The sequence below is a fragment of the Chionomys nivalis genome, chromosome 1 (assembly GCF_950005125.1).
Source record: "Chionomys nivalis chromosome 1, mChiNiv1.1, whole genome shotgun sequence".
Classification (NCBI taxonomy): Eukaryota; Metazoa; Chordata; class Mammalia; order Rodentia; family Cricetidae; genus Chionomys; species Chionomys nivalis.
Genome location: NC_080086.1, coordinates 82,965,879 through 82,992,538, shown reverse-complemented (window position 1 = coordinate 82,992,538; position 26,660 = coordinate 82,965,879). Strand labels below are relative to the sequence as shown.

Here is a 26,660-nt window from a genome sequence, read left to right as displayed (position 1 = left end):
ATGTAAATGAGTTGACTTTCTTAACTCCCTTCTATCACAAATAATAGGATGTTGTAGGGAAAATAGGGACAATATCAATGATATCACTGTGGACTCTCCCTCTATCTGGTCAGTGTTACACTGAATCTTGAAACACAGAATCTCATACAGAAGATTAGAGGAGATGAAACATAAAAGCTTAGGGGTTAACGTTTTAAACCTGGCATTGTTAGAATCAGTCTAGTTGTGAAGAAATCACCAGGCACAAACTCTATGAGAAGATTTACATTGTCCATTCAAATCTGCCTCCCTACCCAATTCATAGTCAATATAATTTGCATCCCCCATAACTATCTCAGACTCTCCATTGATATATAATGCATACTGGCAAGCTGAGTAGGAAACTGGCTAGCACCCAAGGCTATGGCCATGCTTTCCCACTCTCAACTCCTCTTCCTGTAGATATCTGGTAAGGGAAACAGGTTTTCTTTTTTATGACATTTGTTAAGTGTTCATAATCTCCATTAAATTTTACAGTTTCCAGGGAAACTGAGTCTTTATCCTGTATAAACATGGCACATTTGATTTGTTTTTCTTATTTTACTTCTATAAAGAGATTCCAGGACAGAAACAACTTTCACCAAGTCCCCAGCATTCCTATACATGGCCACAGGGGGAAATGTCACTATCACTTGCAGAAGCAGCATAAATATTGATAGCTATATGAACTAGTACAAGAAGAAGTTTTGGGAAGCTCCTTATTTCAGAAGTCAAACCCTTATTTCTGGAGTGCCACACAGGTTCATCAGCAGTGGCTATAGAACAGATTGCAACCTGACAATTGATGGCATGCATTCACATGCTGCTGCAAATTACTTAAGTGAGAAAAAGAATAATTTACTGCTAAAAGTGATATATCCTCTTATAGAAACCTGCAGATACTGTCTGTCACACAACCTCAGTTCCTACTGAAGCTGTCAGTGTTCAATTTTGGTGGCTTTTGGGGTTTATTTCCCCCAAAACATGCACTTATATTTCCTTTTGCAATTTCTATAGCCTCAACAGTCTCCTATTTTGTTTTTGACATATTTCACTTGGAAGAGCTTGAAACAGCCTTTTATCATTTTCCAGGGAAGCCAGTTAACCCTAAGTTCCTTTCCACTGCCACACTCATTTTCACTTTTGAGATCATATCACAGACTGCAATTAATCTTGTTTAAACTACAGATGTTCTCGGTTAGTAGTCTCTTTCCTGTCACCGAATACCAGGCAATGGGCATCTTAATGGAGGCAATATTTATTTTGGGTTATAATTCAAAGGATGCAGATCATCATTGTGGTATCTAGAAGTTCCTGCTGTGGCATTGAGAATTTGCTCAAATCTAGGCACATCTGGAAGGAGGGAAAGGTAAACTCTGGCGTGCTACCCACCTTTTCTCCCTTTGCTTGTGTGTTGTGTGTTCTTGCTTACCTGCATAAATGTATATGGGTAAAGTGTGTGTGTGTGTGTGTGTGTGTGTATGTGTGTGTGTATGCAGGCTAAATCTAATTCTATGTGTCATTGATTTGGATAATTTATAGTTTATTTTTTGAGACAAGGTCTTTCTGTTTTACCTAGAAATTACACATCTGGGCAGGGTGTATGGCCAGCAACTCCCAAGGAACCACCTCCCTCCTCTTCCTCAGAATGGAATTATCTGTATGTACCACTGTGCCTGATATTTCCCTTGTGTGTTAGGAATAGGCTCAGGTCTCTTAGCTATACAGAAAGACTTAAATAAATGAATTGTGTGTATTACCTCCCCCCCTTTTGTTCAGTTGTACTTAAATCCATGAGTAAAAGCACCCACATTTGGGGTGGAATTTTCTCTTTCATATAATGCCCACTGGAAATACATTCTTTAATCATTTCTGGATGTTTATTTTGGGAGGATTTTAAGTTCAGACATTGTGACCATGAAGATTAACAGTTATAAATAATATCAAATGCAAACTTCCACCCGATTATTCTTAGTTTAGTGACCTTTAATTATCCCTCTTTTCTCTTTCTTCCTCTTCTTTCTCCCTTCTTTCTTCCCTTCCATTTTCATACTCTCCTTCTGTGTCTCTGCCTCTGATTCCCAATCTCTAAGCTTTTCTAATGTTAGATCTGAATTGATGGAAGCAATGTTGAAATAAAAACTTCATCTATGGGATCAGAACTGTTATTTTATTAGAACAACTGAAGGGCAGCAATCATTCCAAGGAAGTGAAGACTGCACATGTGGTATGGGTATCTTGGGTTTTCAAGAATGGCAAAGGAAGAAGATTTGGGATAAAAGAGGCCATTTTCAGGCTAGTTCCCCTGCAGTCTGGAAGAGGTAGTCACCAAAAGGACTGGACATCAATGGGCAGATAGACCCAACAGTTTGGTGAGTAAGTGGAAATAGAAACCTTTAAGAACTGGTGAGTTATATTTAACAGAGATATCCATCTCTCCTGTGAAAAGATTAAGGAGAGATGCAAAAGTAGAATCAATAGAAGAATCTTGATTAGGTGTAAAGGGGGAACAGGAATAGGGGCTGTGTCTTGTGTAGTACATATTTCACTTTGAAAATTTAGAGATGAACGTACATGCTAATGGGGGCAAAGTACGGGTGATAGTGAATGAAGCAAAGGGTTATAGTGCAATTGAGATAAAAAGATCAAGAATAAATTTTCTCCTTTCAGGTGCAGCTATTAATAAATATAGTGACTAGCTACACTGCCAGATGTGCAGCAATCAAGTAAGCAGCAGAAGCAACAGGGAGCTACGGAGTATGCAAGGAAGGGAATAGGAGAACATAGAGGACTGATGAAAGGAAATGCATTTGATCTGGGGTGAAATGTATGAAGGTCCCTTGCAGCATGAAATCCCCTACAGTGTCAAATGTTTTCTAGCAGATGACTCATGAATGGATGGAGCTATTGTAGGGTGAGATCCATAAGGAGAGTTTCCAAGTTACATTTCTGTTTAGGTATTGAGGGAATCTGTTTACTTTAAAGGTGTGTCTGATAAGTAAAATGTTTAAAGGACAATCCAAAAAAGAGTGACAAAGGGGAGGAGCTTGTGTGGGTGGAAATCAAAAATCCATTCATAGAAGGAGTCATGTTACTGATTTTTAAATCTGGTTCCCTGTGTCTTTGATTCCCATTTTGAAACCCTTTGGATTTGTTGAGAAGGAAGCAGCATTATTCATGGAGGGCAAAAATTCCATTCTTAGCAGTATTCAGATTAGTCCTATTTAATTTTAAAGTACTACACAACAATCAAAAGAAAAAGTTAGTCTTGAAGGGTATTAAGCTTATCTAAAAATTCTATAAGGTTTTTCTGAGAGGTGGTAAAACAGAGACGTTAACTGGTACAAGGAGACCTTCAGGCCAGATATTTTAGTTCTGAATTCTAAAAAAGAATGTCCAGACTGTCACGAAGAGGGATGGGTTAGATGGCTCATTATTTCCATTTTAAGAAATCATCAGAATTTTTTTTAGGAGTTTGTGGGCTCAGATGTTTCTTAACTGCTTAGAGATATCAAAAGTGGTAATGTGGAAAGGGGCAGCAAGATCTAGAACATAAGTCAGAATTTTGATGATAAAATACATTTTTGATTGTGCTACATGAGGAAGGGATTATATGTACATATTATAGAGAACATTACAGAAAAAAGTTAATGAGGAAAAATTTTAACATCAATATTAATAATTTTTTGTGAGAGGAAATTTAAAAGAACCGTGTACCAGAGTTTTGTAGAAAGATAAGGTAACTGAAACCCACTGTTTGTCACATCAGACTCCTGCATAAGAAAACCTGTAAGCTTTATAGGAGGAATTAAAGTCAGCATCTTAAATGACATACTAAGAGACATGCCATCCTATTATGTCGTTTTATAGGACTGTTTAGCAAATCCTGAGGACACCATTTGGTTATCCTGAATAATTTCTCAAGCATGTGAGTTTGAGGACAGAGTATCTAGCAGCCTCCTTTATTGAACAAATGGGATGGTGACAGTACAGATGGACACATAGCGGTGAGAAGTGATCTTCCAGAAACAGATAGGTTTCCATCTTTGCTGATTACAGCTTTTAGATTTGATTTTAGTGTTTAAACAGATAAGCTTATTTCTCAGATGTGGATGGAGAGTGTAGAGCTGTGTGGCTCTTATTAGGAAGAGAATCATTAGTGAGAAATAAAAGTCCAAACTGCTTTTTATATGGTTAAGTATAATATCTGAGGATTGCAGTCTGCTGGTTTTTAAAGAAACATATATATCACATTAATGTTTTCTTTCCTGCTGGGTGCTCAAGACTATCTGTGGCCAAAAGTATTGTTTGTTTTTGTACTGTTAAGACCAATTGAATATATAGTTTTCTGGGGTCACTTGGGCTTGAGAGGAATCTCTGACTCCTTGAGCCATTTTTTTTTTTTTTTTTACCAGTTGTCTATCTCTGTGAGGATTAGTCAAAGGTCTTCCTTTGTCTGCTATCCCTTTCCCTCAAATTACTGAGTAAATATTTTCTCTGTTTTGACTTTACTAATTATAGGCTGATCTCTGTTTAAAATTTATTGAGGGAGGTCCCCATGTCCCCCTTCTAAAAAGAGAACAGGTGAATTCCCACACTTCTACTATAAATGTTGTAGAACATTTATAGAGATTACCCACAGTCTCCTAAGATATCACTGATTTTAGAAAGCAATGGAGAAAATATTCTCTTTTATAGTCCTTCTGACCACACTAGAATAGCCTTCAAGAAAGGTTATTAAATATCCAGAAGATCAGTTAACCAGTCTGGTTCTTTCTTTCTTTCTTTCTTTCTTTCTTTCTTTCTTTCTTTCTTTCTTTCTTTCTTTCTTTCTTTCTTTCTTTCTTTCTTTCTTTCTCTCTCTCCCTCTCTCTCTCTCTTTGTCTTTCTTTCTCTCTCTCTTTTTTTTTTAAACAAACACTGCCATCTCCTTTACTGGTCAAAACATCTGGATTCTGAACATTTCCATATGCAAGTGTAACAGTCTGTATGAAATGTTTCACTCATAATAAAAATAAACTTCATCATACTCCTTTAATCAGGACAGTAAGAAATGTCTGATAAAGTTCAAAACGACACATCTTCTTGATAGGGAAGTGGCAGAATTCTGCAAGAGTATATGGGACTTGAAATACTGTTGAGCCCATTTTGGAAAACAAATTTTACCATTGGTTTCTTTTGTAAAATGGGAGAAAGATTAAATAGTTGTGATCCCTTGATCACAGGCATCTTCTTTCTTTTTTTGAGACAGGGTTACTCTGTGTAGCCCTGGCTGTCCTGAAACACACTCTGTAGACCAGGCTGGCCTCACACTCAGATCCGCCTGCCTGCCTCCCAGTGCTGGCGTTGAAGGTGTATGCCACCACCACGTAGCACAGGCATCTTTGGGTTCAACTCATTTACACAAGTTGTGTAAAGTTCTGTCCAAGATGCTCCTGACACATGAAGCTTCCAGTTGAATTTCAGAAAAGTTAAGAAAAGTATCTTCCTTTTTCGCTTGTGAATGTTTGCGTATTGCTGTACTGTTGGCTTATATCCACTACAGACACTGGTTCTAGGCCAGCCCAAGGGTCTTCAAGCATTGAAGGCTTAAAATAACTTTCCAACTCATTAGACATTCTTTTTTCTCTACCACGCCCTGATCCAAATGGTGTAGATGTCCTTGGAGAACCCTGGGGGTGGGTCTGCTGCTGCCCTGGGGAGTAGCCGAACTGATGCTGGTATCCCACAGGGGACCTGGAGTAGGAGCCTGGGTAGCCGCCCGGGGACGAAGACCCGAAGTGGGTCCCCGAGAAGCTGCCGCCCAGCCGCGGAGAGTGGTTACTCCAGTTGGGCCTAGCCCGGGGCCCGCAAGGCGGAGTCTGGTGCGGACTCCCGTACCAGTCCCGTGGGGAGGGCGGCCGCGGCCCCCTGCCCAGGGTACCCCGGAAGCTGCTTCCACTACCCCAGCCTCCTACACCCGGGCCGGGATACGGAGAAGTTGGTGGTCGCAAATTAGTTCGGTGCATATCAGGAACTGAAGCTGAAGAGCTCCGTCGATGATCCTGGTTGTTTCAACTACTGTTTAATATTTAAATAATCAGATACATCTAAATAAACTCTGACTGCTCTTTGGACTGAAGAGGGAGGGGAGGGGGAATAGGGGGACAGGGAGGGAAATGGGAGGAGGGGAGGAGGTGAAAATTTGTAATAATAATAATAATAATAACAAAAAGAAAAAAATAATAAAAAAGAGTTGATTGGATATTCATCTTAGCTCATTTTTGTAGTCGTTTCCTTGGACCTTAGAAACCTTAATATCATATAGATTATCTCTAAGTCTCATCCTTTATATACCTTAAATAATGTACTCAGACCTTCAACTTGCAAAAGATTTCTAATATTTTTTATTCTGAAAACATCCATTCATCTTAATCTTTATGTAAATCCTTCTTTTCTAAAGCCATTCCATATTTAAATCCTTCTAAAATTTTTTATAGTACCATGAAATATAGTACCATGAACAAATAAATTTATTATCTATTGGAAAAATTTTCTGCCTGAGCAAGGGGGAGACTAAGCAATGTCTCCATGACAAATCAGAGATCAAATGTGTTATAGTTGCCCTGGGGTACGAAAGAGCTACAGATAATTGGTAAGGATTTACTGGTATGAGCGTGAGTGACCTGTAGTGTGGAGCTGCGGGCTGCGTTCAGAACCAGTCATACTGAAAACTCTTCATTCAGTATACACGAGGATGTTTTCTCAGTCCATTTTCTTTTTGTTTTAATTGGCTGGAATGTCCAGTTCATCTCCTCTTTTTGTGAAGAAGTATGGGCATTTAATAAGTCCTGCTGCATTTATTTTAAGGCAACACAGCCAAAGATATGAGGATGGCAGTCCTTTAACTTAGAAGAAAGGACAGAAACCCTATATTCTAAGAGATATATGTGAATATATATTGTATAGTTTCAGTTATAATGAAGATCCTGAAAAACCCATTTCTTCATTTGTTATTTTCAAAGAGGCCATCAAAAATATCTTTATAATTCTTAAAATGTTTGTATTTACATATGAATTTATTTACAAATAAGATGTATTTAAAGACACAGGTGCAATTTATTTGTATATATATAGTAGAAGCAATCTTCTCTTATAGCTAGTTTATATCCTCAAGCAACATCACCGTGGTATAGAGCCAAAATTGGGATAATGATGAAAGACATCACATTTGTACCATAATTGTAGATTTTGTATGCCCTGTCTTTAAGAACAGATTTAAATGCTTTTAATTCCAGAACTCATGTTAATTGTTCCAAAGGAAGATTCATGACCATTAGTCATTACTAGATCTTGTAGCATAACTGAGGGATTACTTGTTATTTACTACATGTTTGGTAGTATGTAAGCATCTTCAGAATAAAAAGGTTACAAGTGTGCTCAGAACAATGAGGCACAGCGAAAGGAAGAGTTGATTTGTAAGTTCATCCCAATCCTAGCTAATTTTTACAAATAAAGTTATTAAGTTATTTCATGACCAGAGTCATGGTAAATCAATTGTTAAGATATATACAGCAGAAGATCTTCTGTAATTAACACACCATTATTTACTCCCTACTCTTCTCTCTGATGGAAGAAGGTCATTGGTTAATAAAGAAACTGCTTTGGCCCATTTGATAGGCCAGCCCTTAGGTGGGTTGAGTAGACAAAACAGAATGCTGGGAAGAAGGGAAGTGAGGTCAATAGCCATGCCTCTCCTCTCTGAGCCAGATGTGATGAAGCTCCAGCCCAAGATGGATGCAGGTCAGACATGCTGAATCTTTCCCGGTAAGACACCACCTCATGGTGCTACACAGATTATTAGAAATGGGTTAAACAAGATGTGAGAATTAGCCAAGAGGAGGCTAGATATAATGGGCCAAGCAGTGTTTAAATGAATACAATTTGTGTGTTCTTATTTCGGGGTATAAGCTAGCGAGGCGGCCAGGAGCTGGGAGGCAGGAACGCAGCCCGCAGCTCCTTCTACATTTCTCTAGCCTTCTACCCTTCCATTCTGTGAGTATATGTGCTTAACCGCTATGGGATGTCCCAGTGGTCAACACAAAAGCACTACTCACACCTTCAAGAGTATAAGAGATAGTTTATTCTGTATGCATGTTTGAGTTACATTAGACTGGGAACATAGATTTAGGTTACCTCTAATTCCATTTTTTTTCCCAGACATAGTCTGATGAAGTTTTTATAGTAACAGAACAAAGAAAGTTATGAACTGAGCAACTTTTCCATGCATTAGTGGAAAGATTATTAGAAATATTCAATCCAAGCAGAAAAACTTTTGCTGTATCCCTCAGATGCTATCTGAGAATTTTTATAGAGGCATTTCACTTGTATTTTAATAAATAAAACTTGCCTGAAAATCAAAAAAGTAAAACAACCACACTGGCCAGTCTTATATACAAAACAGCACTAACACACACCTTTAATTCCAATAGACACACTAGCTGGCCACAGAAACTAGGCGGTAGTGGTATCTGCTTTTAATACCAGAAATAGAGAGGATTATAAAACGAGAGGAGACCTCTCTCAGACACAGACTCTTTCTGAGATTTATGGAGGCAGGATCTTCATTTCGAACTGAGGTTGAAGAAAGAGTCAGTGACTGTTTTTTTGCTTTTTGGACCATCTGTTTGAAACCCAATTTCTCTCCCTAAATTTTTTATTAATCAGGATTCACATTCTTACTTAATCTCATAATTGTTGGTAGCCTTTTGTCTGTTAAGTTAACAAACCATTTTACCTGTTAGTCACAAAGACATTACAGAAGACAGAAAGGTAGACAAGGAAGGGTGATTGCTAAATCTTCTAAAGTTTGTTCAAAAATACATTTTAGTTAGTTTTGGGACTAACAACATTCTTACTTCTCCCACAATCATTAAAATTCTTTATGCTGATATTCTGTTTGTATAAATAAAGTTTGCCTTAAGATCAGAGTACAGAGTTAGCCAGTAGCTAACCACAGAGTTTGGGAGGTCTGTACAGACAGACAGACAGGAAGTGATATGGCTAGGTGGAGAGAGAAAGTCATATGGAAGGAAGAAGCAGGGAAAGCTGGGAAGTTGAGTAGGTAAGATAGCTATGGTTTGACTCCTTCACCTCTCTGATATCTCAACGTTTTCCCCTATATCTGACTCTAGGCTTTTATTATTAAATTCTATTAGAACCAGTGCTACAGCTCTTATCAGTTACACAATCTAGGAGAATTCTCATTGGAACATTTTTCACCAAATTTTGTTCACATAATACAATCTGTAACTGTCCAATTATATGCTACACCAGGGCATAGTACATTGGCCCTTATGTGATTCTCTTCTGATTTTTGAAGACAACTCTGTGTCACAGTCATGCTTGCGCTTGAACCAGCTGGCCTCAAACTCACAGAGATCTATCTGCTTCTGCCTCTTGAGTGTTTGGTTTAAAGGTGTGCACCACCACCATCCAGTTGTGATTCTCTTTTAAAAATAGGGTTGCAAGAATGAATCAGCAGTGAAGAGCATTTACTGTTCTTGCAGAGGATCTGTCTTTAATGTTCCTATCACCTAGATCAAGTAACTCACAGCTACCCTCTGCTGGACTCCCGTGGAACCTGCCTGTTCATGTTACACATAAAATTATTCAAGACCAAACACATAGACATTAAAAAATTCAATAAATTAATACACAAATGTTTTTAAAACTTATTCTACATGATGCCCTACCTTATTAGAAACTGAGTGCAAACTTGCTATTGATTATTTTTTATCTAAGCACACAAATTCTTTGTTAGAAGTTACATGATCAGTAGTTGGTGGGAATGGAATTTAAATTAGGCATGTTTGACTTCCAAGAGATTCTTTGTTTATGGACACATTTTTCCACTATATGACTCAAGTCTATGGAGTGCTAGAAAAGACAAAATACAAATTGAAGTGAACTTCAAAATTTCTAGGGTATTTTTGCCTCAAAATATAAGCTGCATCCCTCTTTAGGTCAGTCTATAAAATATGAATCTCTTGCTTTTTTTTCCAAACTGGAACTGAAACTTGTTTAGAACTGGGGTCAAGCCATACCTGACATTGCCTTACTATGAGTGCATTCATTCATTTAATTTTTTTTTTTGAGACAGGGTTTCTCCGTAGTTTTTTGGTTCCTGTCCTGGAACTAGCTCTTGTAGACCAGGCTGGCCTCGAACTCACAGAGATCCACCTGCCTCTGCCTCCTGAATGCTGGGATTAAAGGTGTGTGCCACCACCGCCTGGCTTATTTAAATTTTTGAGTCATTGACTTCTCATATTCATAGATTTAATAGACAAAATAAGGGAAGAAATGGAGATCAAGGTAGAGAGAGAAGGAATAATTTTGGGAGAACTTGTGGATATCATACAGTGTCTTCTGATCATATTTATTCATTCATCTACAAGTTCTCCCCAAATCACCCCACTCTTTAGGTCCTCCTTACTGGGACAAAAGTTTGGTCCTCTCCCCCACCTGCCTTACCTTCTCTAGCCAGCCAGGAGGCAATCTTTCTAAAGGTAAGCTTCTTCAACTCACCCACCCATACATAGAACCCTGCAAGCTACGTGTCCCACTCTGCCAACAAACCCGCCCATTCACTCAACCTCAGTGGAACTCCAAAGCACAGGCTACAAGTTCTCAGAGAGAACCAAGAGGTGACTAACCACCCACCTGGCAGGTCGTCCCACTCTGTTGGCCCTCCATACTGGGGCAAAAGGTGGGGCCCCTTTTCTACCTGCCTAACCTTCTCTCGCAAGCAATCAGGCAAGTTTCCTGAAGCTAGACTGCTCCAACACCCACATCCCAACCAAAAAAAAAAGTCCAGGACCTGATGGATTTAATGCAGAATTTTATCAGAATTTCCAAGAAGAGCTGATACCTATACGCCTTAATGTGTTTCATATAACAGAATCAGAAGGGTCATTGCCAAAGTCTTTTTATGAAGCTATAGTACCGTGATTCGAAAACCACTAAAGACCCAACCAAGAAAGAGAATTACAGACCAATCTCAATCATGAACATTGACACAAAAATTCTCAATAAAATTCTGGCAAACAGAATCCAAGAACACATTAGAAAAATTATACATTACAATCAAGTTGGCTTTCTCCCAGAGATGCAGGGCTGGGTCCACATACGAAAATCTATCAATAAAATCCGTTATATAAATAAACTGAAAGAAAAAAAAACATACGATCATTTCATTAGATGCGGAAAAAGCATTTGACAAAATTCAATACCCCTTCTTGATAAAGGTTTTGGAGAAGTTAGAGATACAAGGCTCATACCTATATATAATAAAAATATATAGCAAGCCAACAGCTAATATCAAATTAAATGGAGAGAAACTCAAAGCAATTCCATTAAAATCAGGAACAAGACAAGGCTCTTCACTCTCACCATATCTCTTCAACATAGTTCTTGAAATTCTAGCAATAGTAATAAGACAACATAAGGCAATCAAGGAGATTTGAATCAGAAAGGAAGAAGTCAAACATTTGTTATATGCAGATGATATGATAGTGTACATTAGTGAGCCCAAAACTTTACATAGAACTCCTACAGCTGATAAATACCTTCAGGGATGTAGCAGGTTACAAGATCAACTCTAAAAAATAGGTAGTCCTCATATACACAAAGAATAGAAAAGCAGAGAGGGAAATCAGAGAAACTTCACCTTTTATGATAGCCACAAATAGCATAAAGTATCTTGAGGTAACTCTAATCAAGGAAGTGAAAGATCTATTTGACAAGAACTTGAAGGCATTGGAGAAAGAAATTGAAGAGGATACCAGAAAATGGAAGGATCTCCCATGCTCTTGGATGTGTAGGATCAACATAGTAAAAGTGGCAATTCTACCAAAGGCAATCTATAAATTCAATGCAATTCCCATTAAAATCCCAACAAAATTCTTCACAGACCTACCTTGAGAGAACAATAATCAACTATATACAGAATAACAAAACCCAGGATAGCCAAAATAATCTTATACAATAAAGGAACTTCTGGAGGCATTACCATCCCTGACTTTAAACTCTATTACAGAGTTACAGTAATGAAAACAGCTTGCTATTGGAATAAAAACAGAGAACTCGACCAATGGAATTGAATAGAAGACCCAGATATTAACCCACAAACATATGAACACCTGATTTTCGACAAAGGAGCTGAAAGTATACAGTGGAAGAAAGAAAACATCTTCAACAAATGGTGCTGGCACAACTGTATGTCAACCTGTAGAAGAATGAAAATAGACCCATATCTATCACCATGCATAAAACTCAAGTCCAAATGGATTAAAGATCTCAATATTAATCTGAACACACTAAGCCAGATAGAAGAGAAAATGGAAAGTAGTCTACAACACATGGGCACAGGAGACAACTTCCTACATATATCCCCAAAAGCACAGACAATAAAGGCAACATTGAATAAATGGGACCTCCTAAAACTGAGAAGCTTCTGTAAAGCAAAGGACACTGCCATTAAGTCAAAAAGGAAACCCACTGACTGCAAGAAAATCTTTACCAACCCCGCATCAGACAAAGGTCTGATCTCCAAAATATATAAAGAACTCAAGAAACTAGACATTAAAATTCTAAGTAACCCAATTTAAAATGGGACACTGAACTGAACATGGAATTCTCAACAGAAGAAAATCAAATGACCAAAAGACACTTAAGGTCATGTTCAACTTCCTTAGTGATCAAGGAAACGTAAATCAAAACAACTTTGAGATACCATCTCACACTTCTCAGAATGACTAAATTCAAAAACAAAAATGATAGCCTTTGCTGGAGAGGATGTTGAGTAAGGGGAACACTCATCCATTGCTGGTGGGAGTGGAAACATGTGCAACCATTTTGGAAATCAGTGTGGAGGTTTTTAAGGAAATTCGGGATCAACCTACTCCAGGATCCAGCAATACCACTCCTGGGAATATACCCAAGAGATGCTCTATCATACCACAAAAACTTTTGTTCAACTGTGTTCATAGCAGCATTATTTGTAATAGCCAGAATGTGGAAACAACCTAGAATGGATAAAGAAAGTCTGGAATATATATGCATTACAGTACTGCTCAGTGGTAAAAACAATGACATCTTGAATTTTGCATTGAAATGTATGGAAATAGAAAAGACTACCCAGAGTTAGGTAACCCAAACCCAAAAAGATGAATATGGCATGTACTCACTAAGAAGTGGATTCTAGCAATAAATAAAAGACATTGAACCTATAATTTGTGATCCTAGAGAAGCTAAATAAAAAGGTGAACCCAAAGAAAAACATATAGTTATCCTTCTGGATATTAAAAGTAGACAAGATTGCCAGGCAAAAATTGGGAGCTTGGGTGTGGGTGCGGCATAGGGGTAAGTGTAGGTGGGGAGAGAGAAAGGAGAAGGTGAGGATGGGGAGAATTTTGGAATGGGATAGTTGGGATGGACGAAGGGTGGATATGAAAGCAAGGAAGTATATATCTTAATTAAGAGGGCCATTTGAGTGTTGGCAAGAGACTGGGACTCTAGCGGGGTTCCCAGTTGTCCAAGGAGATGTCCCCAGCTTGTTTCCTGGGCAGCTGAAGAGAGAGTGCCTGAACTGGCCCTATCCTATAGCCACACTGATGAATATCTTGCATATCACCATAGAACCTTCATCTGGCAATGGATGGAGATAGAGAGAGAGACCCACAGTGGAGCACTGAACTGAGCTCCCAAAGTCCAAATGAGGAGCAGAAGGAGGGAGAACATGAGCAAGGAAGTCAGGACCGCGAGGGGTGCGTTCACCCACTGAGACGGTGATGCTGATCTAATGGGAGCTCACCAAGGCCATCTAGACTGGGACTGATGGAGCATGTGATCAAACCAGATTCTCTGAATGTGGCTGACAATGAGGGCTGACTGAGAAGCCCAGGAAAATAGCACTGGTTTCTGAGTCTACTGCATGTACTGGCTCTGTGGCTGCCTAGTCTGTTTGGATGTTCAATTTCCTAGACTTGGATGGAGGGGGAGGACCTTGGACTTCCCACAGGTCAGGGAACCCTGACTGCATTTGGACTGGAGAGGAAGGGGAAGAAAGAGTGGGAGGGAGTTGGAGGGAAATGGGAAGAGGTGGAAATTTTAATAAAAATAAATAAATAAGTAAAAAACAAAATTGGAAAACTTAAAAGAAATCGACAACGTTCTGGATAGATATCACTTACCAAAATTAAATCAAGACCAGATAAGCAAATGAAACAGACCTACAACTGATGAAGAAACTGAAACAGACATCCAAAGTCTCCCTCCCCACCAAAAAAAGCTCATGAAAAGATGGTTTCAGTTCAGAATTTTACAAGATCTTTAAAGAACTAATACCAGTACTCCTCAATTTTTTCCACACAATAGAAATGGAAGAAACATTGTCAAATCCTTTTACAGGCTTCAATTACCCTGATACCCAAACCACAGAAAAATATTTCTAAGAAAGAGAATTAAAGACCAATCTCACTTATGAATATTGATGTGAAAATACTAAATAAATACTGTCAAATCAAATCCAAGAACACATAGAACCATCATCCACCATGATTGAGTCAGCTTCAGCCCAGAGATGGTTCAACATACGAAAATCTGCCAATGTAATCCATAAACAAACTGAAAAATAAAAACCACATGATCATCTCATTAGATGTCAAAAAAGCTTTCGACAAAATACAACATCCCTTCATGATAAAAGTCTTGGAGAGAGCATGCATATAAGGAACTTACCTAAACATAACAAATGCATTATACAGCAAGCCAACAGCCAACATCAATATAAATAGGAAGAAACTCCCAGTGAGCCCACTGAAATCAGGAACAAGGCAAGGTTCTCCTTTTTCTCCACATCTATTCAATATAGTTCTTGAGATCCTATCTAGAGCAATAAGACACTAAAAGGAGATCAAGGGGATACAAATCAGAAAAGAAGTCAAACTCTCACTGTTTACTGATGATATGATAGTTTACATAAACAGCCCCAAAAATTCTATGAAGGAACTTCTACAACTCATAAACACTTTTAGTAATATAGCAGGATACAAGATTAACTCAAAAAAATCAGTAGCCCTCCTTACACAGATGATAAATGGGCTGAGAAAAAAATCAGAGAAACATTACCCTTCACAGTAGCCACAAATAGCACAAAATATTTTGGAGTAACTTTAACCATATAAGTGGAAGACTTGTATGACAAGAACTTTAAATCTTTGAAGAAAGAAATTGAACAAGACATCAGAAAGTGGAAAGGTCTCCCATCCTCTTGGGTAGGTAGAATTAACATAGTAAAAATGGCAATCTTCCCAAAAGCAATGTACAGATTAAATGAGATGCCTAGGAAAATTCTTCAAAGACCTTGAAAGAACAGTACTCAACTTCATATGGAGAAGCAAAAAAAACAAAAACAAAAACAAAAACAAAAACAAAAAAAAACCAGGATAGCCAAAACAATCCTGTATAATAAAAGAACTTCTAGAGCTATCATCATCTCTGACTTCAAATTCTATTACAGAGCTACAGTACTGAAAACAGCCTGGTATTGGCATAAAAACAGACAGGAATACCAATGGAACTGAATAGAAGGCCTGGATATTAATCCACACAACACTTGATTTTTGACAATGAAGCAAAAATATCAAATGGAAAAAAGAAAGCTTATTCAACAAGTGGTGCTGGCATAACTGGATATCAACAGGTCTGAAGGCATAAGTCACAAATAATCCCACACTACTTTGGAATTATGATTAATATAATGGTTATTTATTTAAATGGGAAAAAACTTACAGATCACTGTCCCAGACAACAGCCCTCTGCACAATCAGGAAGGGAGTCTAGTCACCGGAAGTGGAGCAGGAAGTAAGAGAGAGCGAGGAGGGAAGTGGGTGCTTTTTAAAGGGCGAGAGACCATGCCCCAATGGGCTGGTATCTAAGTGGCTATTGGCTGGAGGAGTGGAAGGACCTCCTGCAACACCTCCCTCTTTTGTTTAAGTAAGAGAGTTCTAAACCTACTATGAAATTATTTACAATAAGTACAAATATCCTATTCTAACTAGCTTAAGTCTTATATAATAAATAGCTTGGCCAAGTCATGAGTGGAAAGTAACTACATTTATATAGTCTTCAACCCCATTGAAGATCTAAGAAGGGAAATAATGTTACCTGAGTAATTAGGAAGTGCAATCAAACAACTTCCAAAACATGCAACAAATCACAGAGACAACTAGCTACCTGGGCAATCACCCAAGGTCACGTTTGCAACATTGAAGCAACCAACTTTGGCTAAGGCCTAACATAACTGACATACCATTTTCAAAGGCAAGCAACTTTTCAAAACTATCTTACCCTGTCTTGGCAGGATATGACAGTCCTGTTTTATCCATTGATGCACGCTCTGTATCTCTGTCAGTCGTTGAGGTATGGGCATTTCTTTGCACAAAGGCCAGTTCTGACAAAAAGAAATGCTCCAGGTGGAGTGTCTTTGGTGCTCAACATTCTCTCGGGAATAGAGCGGTGTTGCCAGGAGCAATTGTGTCTCACTACCACAAAACTCTGAGTTAGATTAAAGGTCATTTTCTCCAGCTTTTTGAAGAGGTTGAAGATTATCTATTTATACTGGGTATAATCTTTATGTATCTAAAGAACCTGATTAGTCTAATTATAAATGACAAACTCAGAATACTATTGATCTATATAATTCTCAATACCTATCTAACTTAAAGACTAAGAAAATAAACAACTGTGAAACAAATGAGGACAATGACCTCCAAATATAAACAATGTACAAATATACATTGCAGTATGGTAAATATATATCAATACACAAACAATATATAAGTATCTTAATCAGAGGTAGAAATGTACACTGCAATATGGTAAATATATACAATATATATATCAATACAATATTTGTCAATACATAAAAAATGTTTTAAACAGAGGTAGAAACATGCATGCATGCAATAGTCAATATAATTTAACTTTGTATCAATATATAAGAATCGATACCAATATATTGGTCTCAAAACAATAACTCACAAGTACCCATCTATTATCTCATCATCCCATTATCCTTCTTTTTTTTTCAAATGATCCCTGAGCTTATAAAATTCCTCCCCGAACCTCCCAACCCCTAAAACCCAAACTTTAATGGGAGAGGGGACGTCATCCTCTAGAATTACTTCCAGCTGTCATGGGGGCGATGTTCTTTCTGGGAGATCCTGTGAAAGTAAAATGATGGCTAAGTTTCAAGATCAATGTCTTTTAAAATTGCAAATAGTCTCTGAGTAATTTTGTGCAGGTCTGGCAAAATGTTGTATAAGATAGGCACCATTTCAGCTAACCAAGGTGGGATCGTCTTCTGCAGCTGGTACCCAAAACAGGTCTAGTAGAAGCGCTATCAGTATCATGATGTCATATCAACCAGGTAGAGTTGTTGTTGTGGGGCCCCATCATCTTCCTGGAAACCTTAAATGTCACTTCAGGAAAAACTCACTGTTCATTGTGAAAAACTTAAACATTAATCATATAGACATATATATATATATATTCACTGAAAGGCATGATATATATATTTAATGAAAAGTATGATAGATATGAAGAAAAGCAAAGATGTTTTCTAAACTCATATTTCTTTCTGTCCCCTACCATGGCTCTTGACATGAGACAGAAACTACAGAAACTCTGGGTTTTTCTCTTCAAACAGGCTTGGAATTGGAGAGGGACTGAGCCAGAGTCCAACTTTAAAACCAGCCCTATAAATTTATAAATATGGTTTAATATATTTTACTTACACAACCTATTCAGTTTTCTTGATAGTTCCTATTAGGCAGGTATTTTTCCATCTGTCAGTATCCAAACATCCAAGGTCCCTTGAATTTTTCAAAGATGAGTGATTTCCTGTGGAGATAAGAACGGAAACCTGCCCCCATTCTATATGTTTTTCTTACCACCTGTATGAATATCATCATTGTGGATGAGTTGTCATTTCTCCTTTCCAAGAGGTTTGTCCTCTTCAAATCGAACCTTTATTAATTTTGATGGTATCCACAATATTTCTTCTCCTGTGGAAACAAGAGCAAAACCCCTTCCCCAACGTAGCACATCTCCTGGCTTCCATTGAGAGGTCAGCACATCTTTGAAATAAATTGGTTGACTTATTTCAGCAGACTTTTCCTTTATCCAATGTCTTTCTGCTGCTATTGTTCCTTTCTCATTAGTGTTAAGAAAATTCAAGGTTAATAAAGCATTTTCAGTTTCTTTCTGTTTGTTCAGCATATCCTTTATAGGACGATTCAATCTTTCTATAACTGCCTGACCTGTAGGATTATTTGGTATGCCTGTAATATGTTTTATATTATAATAAGCAAAAAAGCGTTTCATTTTCTTAGATACATATGCTGGACCATTGTCTGTCTTTATTTGTGCAGGTATTCCCATGATGGCCATAACTTCCAACAGATATGTGATTACTGAATCAGCCTTTTCTGAGTTCAGGGCAGTAGCCAATTGAAAACCTGAATATGTGTCTATGGTGTGGTGTACATATTTTAATTTACCAAATTCCATAAAGTGGAACACATCCATCTGCCAGATTTCATTTCTCTTAGTACCCTTTGGATTACTCCCTGCAGGCAACAGTGTTTGATTATAGAAAGAACAAGTAGGACATCTCTTTATAATGTCCTTATCTTGTTGCCATGTAATGGAAAATTCTTTCTTTAGGCCTTTACTATTGACATGATGCTTCTTACGAAATTCTGAGGCCTGCAACACGCTTCCAATCAATAATTGATCAATCTCAGCATTGCCTTGTGCTAGAGGACCAGGCAGACCTGTATGGGACCAGATGTGTGTTATGTACATTGGACAAAGCCTGTTCCTGATTATGTCTTGTACCTGGATAAAAAATGAAGTCAACTCTGTGTCATTTGGTATAAATTCAGCAGTTTCAATATGCAAGATAACTCTTTCTGCATATTGTGGATCTGTAACTATATTAAGAGATTCTTTAAAATCCCTTAGCACCATAAGAATGGCATATAATTCTGCCTTCTGGACAGAATTATAAGGGCTTTGTTCCACCTTACTCAATTCATCTGACTTATAACCTGCTTTCCCTGATTTATTTGCATCAGTATAGAACGTACGGGCTCCAGTTATTGGAGCATCATGTACAATTCTAGGAAGAATCCAAGAAGTTCTCTTTATGAGGTTAAGTCTATCACTTTTGGAATAGTTGCTATTAATTTCTCCCAAAAAATTAGCACAAGCTCTTTGCCACGGTTCATTGTCTTCCCATAACTTTTTTTTTTTAATTTCTTCAGTAGTAAAAGGTACTATAATTTCTGCTGGGTCTATACCTGCTAGTTGACGAAGTCTCAGCTTACCTTTTATAATTAATTCAGAGACTTTTTCCACATAAGTTTTTAATATTTACTTGGTTTATTAGGTATAAATATCCACTCTAAAATAATATCTTCCCTCTGCATTAGAATCCCTGTAGGAGAACTTCTGGAAGGCAATATGACTAGGATGCAGCTAAGATTTGGGTTCACCCTATCCACATGTGCCTCCTGTAATTTTTCCTCAATCATTGTCAGTTCCTTTTCTGCTTCAGCTGTCAGTTTTCTTGGCCTATTCAAATCTTTATCACCATCTAAGGTTTTGTTTAAATGAACTATTAGATCAAGAGTTATCCCAACAGCTGGTCGTAGACTGGAAATGTCTCCTAACAAACTTCGGAAGTCATTAAGAGTCTTTAACCAGTCTCTCCTAATTTGTGCCTTTTGCGTTTTAATTTTCTCTAACCCTATTCTGTAACCTAGGTAATTAATAGAATTTCCTCTTTGAATCTTTTCAGGGGCAATTTGTAATCCCCCACCTAGGCAAGACTTTCTTTACTTCTTCAAACATCATTTCTAAAGTATCTTTATTTGAATCAGATAACAAGATGTCATCCATGTAATGATAAATTATGGACTTGGGGAATTGTTTATGAGTTAATTCCAATGGCTTACTTACAAAATATTGGCACAATGTAGAACTATTGAGCATCCCCTGTGGGAGGACAGTCCATTGATATCTCCTATTAGGCTGAGAATTACTATAAGTAGGCACTGTGAAGGCAAATTTTTCTCTATCCTTTTCTTGTAATGGTATAGTGAAAAAAACAATATTTCAAATCAATAACTATAAGAGGGCATCCTTTTGGTAATAGAGACAGCAAAGGAATTCCAGATTGTAGTGTGCCCATAGGTTGAATTACCTTGTTTACAGCTCTTAGACCTGTCATCATTCTCCATTACCAGATTTCTTTTTTACAACAAACACAGAAGAATTCCAAGGGCTGGTTGATTCTTCAATATGGTGAGCATCTAGTTGCTCTTGCACCAGCTGTTCCAATGTCTGTAATTTATCTTCAGCTAGAGGCCACTGTTTGATCCATATTGGCTTCTTAGTTAGCCATTTTAAAGGTAGGGCTGTTGGTACCTCTAAAGGTTTGGTGTTTGCTGTATGTTCTTGTACAGCCTGAATGACTGGTGACCTTTTTCCATAATACCTCATCATATCCTTCCCAGAATTATGAGTTCCTCAAACTACAGGAATGTTAATCTGGGTATTCCATTGCTGTAGCAGGTCACGGCCCCATAAATTTATTGCAATATTGGCTATATATGGCCTTAGTCTTCCTATTTGCCCTTCAGGCCCTATGCATTCAACCCATTTTGTACTTTGTTTTACATGAGATAGGGTTCCAATTCCCAGGAACTGAACATCTATTTCTTGAAGAGGCCAATTTGGATGCCAAGATTCTGGAGTAATGATACTTACATCCGCACCTGTGTCTAATAAGCCTTCAATAAAAGTGCCATTTATACAGACTCTTAGCTTCGGTCTCTGATCTTTAATAGAAGTCTGCCCAAATACACGTTTACTCTGTCCTACTGGGTTTTTTGACTCATCTTCCATGTGTAATTCATCATTTAGACCAGTAATATTTTTTACAGCAGAAATTGGAGCTTTTAATTTTCCTGGTGAGGCACATTCTCCACTGTGACTGGGAATGACTGGGCGACTGTTGGCTTGGGGGCCTGTGAGAGGCCCCTCAAGGATTTTCCCGATGGTATCGGGTTACCTTGTCTGTCTGTTGTTGACCTGCATTCATTGGATCAATGTCGGCCTTTACCGCATCTCCTACATATACCTGAAGGCCGAGGTCTCCTATTTTTGTCATTCCCAGAAGAGATATTATTCCTAGAAATTCTTTGCCTGCAATCCCTTTTCAGATGTCCTAATTTACCACAATTAAAACACCTGGCAGTTTGATGTCTCCTCATTGTTTTGGAAATTGCTTCTCCTACCCAAGATTCATCATTATAGCTAAATGTCACAACATTCATCATATGCTGAATCCATTCATCCATAGGTGCTGATCTAAACTTTAAAGGCCCAATTATCTTTTTGCATTCTATGTTTGCATTCTCAAAAGCTAGACATTCAAGAAGTAGTTGTCTAGCTTCTGGGTCTGTTACCCCTATGTCCAGAGCCTTAATTAATCTTTGCAAAATGTCAATAAAGGGTTCTCTCTGTCCCGGCCTAATTCTGGTATATGATTCAACCCTTTATGCTGTATCTTGTAGCCTATTCCAAGCATTTAAAGTACTTCATCCTCATAAATAGCTTGGACCTGTGGATCAGCATATTCTCCTGCACCAAGAATTTGATCTTGGGAAACCTTCACACCTTTTGCTCTTCCTTGCTGTTCCATATGTTTGGATTCTTCTCTGAAATAGATTCCAAACATCAAGGAAGGTCCATTATCTAAAACTGCAGACACTAACTGATGGAAATCATGGGGGGTAGCTCTAGCGTTAGAAGCCCAAGTTCTTATCATTTCTTTTACATATGCAGAGTGCAAGCCAAAATGAACAATAGCTTGCTTTATTTCTTTCAGATCATTCATTGCTATTCGCATCCATCTAGCTTCTTTGACTCCCTTTGAGCCTTTAGAAGTTGACGCTTTGTGAGAATTAAGTATAGGGTATGTCACTAAAACCCTGGGTAAGCCAGTTCTAATAGCTGGTGGTGGCATTGTATCCTGTCCTTGTGCCTTCTTACTCTGTTCACCAGCTCCAATAATTTCTTCAATCATTTCAAGTCTTTTTATTATTGTCTCTCTTAAATCCTGAATCTCCCGACCTGCATGTGTTTCTAGTAATTTCACTGAGGTATCAATTTTTTGGTCCCCATTCTGCACCTGTGATTCCAAAGTTTTTGAATCCTGAATCTCCTGACCTGCATGTGTTTTTAGTAAACATTGTATGGTTCTTAGGAGTGCCATATTCTTCCTAAATGATATAATATGCAAAAGAATAATGAAACCTAGTAACCAGTAAATTAAGTTATCCCCATAGTCATATAAACCTTGCATGATATAACCCATTGTTTTCGTAACCAAAACAATAAAATTCGTGTTGGAAACGAAAACTGTCATATTACCTATTATCCAGCAGGTGGCGCTGTTGCCAAGTCTGTATGAAAATGGAGTCCTGTTTCAATGTCCACCTAGTATTTGTTAAAAACTGGTTAATGCAAGTTGCTCAACAAAGTAAATGTAATTAAATCAATTCCATACATGGAACTATAAACCCAGAATTCAGGGGTAGGGAAGAGTAACCCGGAAATCGTGTATGCCTCCACATGACAGAGTCGCCCCGAGTGGTTGCAGCTTTCAGCAACCGGCAACCACGTGCTCTGTTTTCCGCCACTCAAGCGCTGCGCTTGCAAAGGAGATTTGAAAACGACTCAGAAAAGAGCATACCACGTGGGCGGAGACTACACGGGCCTGTGGAGTTTAAATCCATGTGGGGAGGCAAACGATAGGCTGCGTGGGGACTTGAAGTCAATCTGAGTTGTCTAAAGGGAAAATATAAAGAACTGCAGCAAGAAAAACCACTGCGTGATGATTTACGTCAAACTGCTGGCTCCACACACAAGGCACAGGCCGCAAGGCAGAGGCTGCGGCCGAACTGGCGGGAGGCAGCCGAGCGGGGGGAAGGATGGGGGAAGGATGGGTCCTAAAACCAAACGTTGGGCGCCAGATGAAGGCGTAAGTCACAAACAATCCCACGCTAGTTTGGAATTATGATTAATATAATGGTTATTTATTTAAAGAGCAAAAAACTTACAGATCACCATCCCAGACAACAGCCCTCTGCGCAATCAGGAAGGGAGTCTAGTCGCCGGAAGTGGAGCAGGAAGTAAGAGAGAGAGAGGAGGGAAGTGGCCGCTGTTTTAAAGGGAAAGAGACCACACCCCAATGGGCTGGTATATCAGCGGCTATTGGCTGGAGGAGCGGAAGGACCTCCCGCAACACAAGTAGAACAATGAAAATAGATCCATATCAGTTTTCATGCACAAAACTCAAGTCCAAATGGATCAATGACCTAACCATACATCCAGCCACACTGAATCTTATAAAAGAGAATGTGGGTTGTACACTTGAACGCATGGGCACAGGAGACTATTTCACAAATATAATCTTAGCAGCACAGACACTGGGAGTAACAATTAATAAATTGGATATCTTGTAACTGAAAAGCTTCTGAAAAGTAAAGGACACAGTCAACAAGACAAAATGACAGCCTGCAAATGGGAAAAGATCTTCACTAACCCCACATCAGACAGAGGTCTGATCTCAAAAATACATAGAAAACCCAAGAAAAAATATACAGAAATCTCAAAAGAGTGGAGTACAGACCTAAGCAGAATATTCTCAACAGAGGAATCTAAAATGGTTGAAAGACACTTAAGGAAATTCTCAGCATCCTTAACCATTAGAGAAATGCAAATCAAAACAACTCTGATATTCCATCTTATACCTGTAAGAATGGCCAAGATAAAAAAACACTGATGAGAGCTTATGCTGGAGGGGTTGGGGGGTAAAGGGAACACTCCTGCATTGTTCATAGGAATGCAATCTGGTACAGGCCCTTTGGATTCCAGTGTTGTTATTTCTAAGGAAATTAGGAAATAACCTTCCTCAAGACCCAGTAATGTCACTTTTGGGTATATATCCAAAAGATGCTCAACGCTGCCACAAGGACATTTGTTGAAGTATATTCATAGCATCATTGTTTGTCAGCTAGAACCTAGAAACAACCTAAATGCCTCTAGACTGAGGAATGGATGAGGGAAATATGGTACATTTACACAATTGAGAACTACATAGCAGAAAAAATAATGACATCTTGAAATTTGCAGGCAAATGGATGGAGCTAGAAAACCATATTTTGAGTGAGGTAACCCATACCCAGAAGACATTTATCATATGTACTCACTCATAAGTGGTATTTAAACATAAAGCAAAGAAAACCATCCCACAAATCACAGTCTCAGAAAATTTAGACAATAATGAGGATCCTAAGAGAGACATACATAGCTCTGATCTACATGGGAAGTAGAAAAAGACAAGATCTCCTGAATAAATTGGGAGCATGGGGACCTTGGGAGATGGTTGAATGGGAGAGGAGAGGTACGGAGGGGAACAGAAAAATGTAGAGCTCAATAAAAATCAATAAAAAATTACGAGACCTCAGGGAAGCACAATTATGATAGAAATGTGGCAGCAGCAATACAGCAGAAATTAAGGATGGTATACCACACTCACTCTTAATCCAGCCTTGAGACTGGTACATACTATTTTTTTTATCTATTCATGGGGTGGGGAGACTTTGAAGAAACTGATTCATGGTAGGGGTTTTTCTATACCATAGGATTGAAGTGCAGGACCCTAAAAATCAGCATGATTAAATCTTGGCTTTAAAACCATTGTCCTGCCGGGCGGTGGTGGCGCACGCCTTTAATCCCAGCACTTGGGAGGCAGAGGCAGGCGGATGTCTGTGAGTTCGAGACCAGCCTGGTCTACAAGAGCTAGTTCCAGGACAGGCTCCAAAACCACAGAGAAACCCTGTCTCGAAAAACCAAAAAAAAAAAAATAAAAAAATAAAAAAAAATAAAACCATTGTCCTTTAATTGATAAAAGATGTAAGACTCCAGATTCAACAGTGTCTATTACAAGGGTTTGAAAGTCCACATTGATGATACTTCTCTTGATAATGAATGAGTCTTGCAAATGGAAGGCAAAGACATAGATGTGACATAATTTATAATCACATATTTCTTCAAATGATTTGAGATTCCAGTATTTTCTTATGTCTGTCCTCACTTGACAGAGACTGAGGTTTGTCTCTGGATATGCACAGAAGCTGCTGTCATGGTCAGGATAAATTGCCAGTCACTGAATAAAAACTAAGAATGTTGTATTTATAATGAATAGCATGGTCATGTAGTGAGAAGCAGTGTTTTTGGTTAACATAATTATGTTAGATGGCACTTGTTAACCATTTATGCTCATCAATTGTGGAAAATAGTAGCTCAAGTTTTGAAAATGTGAATTATTTGAAAGAGTTGCAAGTTTAATAGTATCTTCTCTGTTGTATTTTCCTTGACAGTCAGATATTTGTTTATATTACCACTAATGTATCTTTGAAATGCATTATTAAAGTAAAGCTTAGGTATTGTATAAATTTTCAAATAACCTCCAAAATTTTATCTAATATTTTAAAACATTAAAAAAGAAATGCAATCTCTGGAGGCATTTGTGTGGTCTGACCTTGGGTATCTAGGGACACTGTGTTTATGCTCAGTTACTGAGATAACTAACCTTGCATCTGTGCCCTGGCCTAACTGGTTTTCCGTGATTTGCATGCACACACTGTACAGCCTTGAGGATTTCTTCATATATTAATGAAATTCTGTATACTTGTCATTGCAGTCAGGAATCAGCATGGACATGAAGGCCCCTGCTCTGCTTCTTGGGCTCCTGTTGCTCTGGTTTCCAGGTAAAAAAAGAAACATAATAGAAGCTTCACTGTTACACTGAGATTAGAGTTGATTGAAATATGTGGGGGGTACATTCTTATCTTACTATGTGGATATTTATTATATATCCATTCCTAGGTTGCAGATGTGATGTCAAGATGAATCAGTCTCCATCCTCCCTGTCTGCATCTCTCAGAGACAGAGTCACCATCTCTTGCCAGGCCAGTAAGGGTATTAGCGATAATTTATACTGGTTCCAGCAGAAACCAGGGAAATCTCCTAAGCGCCTAATATACTGGGCAAAGAACTTGGCAAATGGAGTCCCATCGCGGTTCAGTGGCAGTGGATCTGGGACAGATTTTACTCTCACCATCAGCAGCCTGGAGCCTGAAGACATTGCAACTTATTACTGTCTTCAGACTAATGAGTATCCTCCCACAGTGATACAAGTCATTACATAAACCCCCATAAAAGCATAAGTAAGAGACTGGGATTCCCCAGCTGCTCCTCCTCATGAATCAGTCTCTAAAACTTTTTCTCATTTGTCACCAGAGTTTTAGCAAAGCTTACAGGAGACATTTGTTTCTGTAAAACTAATTTGTTGTAGTTTTATAGGACTAAAGAGGCAAAAATGTGCTCTCTTTACCATTATTGCCTTTCTTTCTCTTCATCTCCAGCAGTTAAGAGTTTTGATGCCTTTTCTGGTGAAATTC

General features: G+C 38.3%; 1 protein-coding gene and 1 gene segment (V, D, J or C); one reads left to right on the top strand and one right to left on the bottom strand.

The window, feature by feature from the left end:
• Positions 1 to 4,946: 4,946 nt before the first annotated feature.
• On the bottom strand, positions 4,947 to 6,026 carry LOC130886513 (M-phase-specific PLK1-interacting protein-like). The gene has a single exon (XM_057788429.1). It carries the CDS (start codon positions 6,024 to 6,026, stop codon positions 5,490 to 5,492), a length of 537 nt encoding a protein of 178 aa, XP_057644412.1. The 3' UTR covers positions 4,947 to 5,489.
• Positions 6,027 to 25,912: 19,886 nt separating this feature from the next.
• LOC130879198 (immunoglobulin kappa variable 1-17-like) lies at positions 25,913 to 26,408 on the top strand. The segment is given in 2 exon segments: positions 25,913 to 25,967; positions 26,086 to 26,408. Coding segments are annotated over 2 exon segments (378 nt in total).
• Positions 26,409 to 26,660: the final 252 nt, after the last annotated feature.

Excerpts from the sequence above, each read along its gene's own strand:
- LOC130886513 (XM_057788429.1), bottom strand. The coding sequence starts at position 6,026 with ATGCACCGAACTAATTTGCGACCACCAACTTCTCCGTATCCCGGCCCG.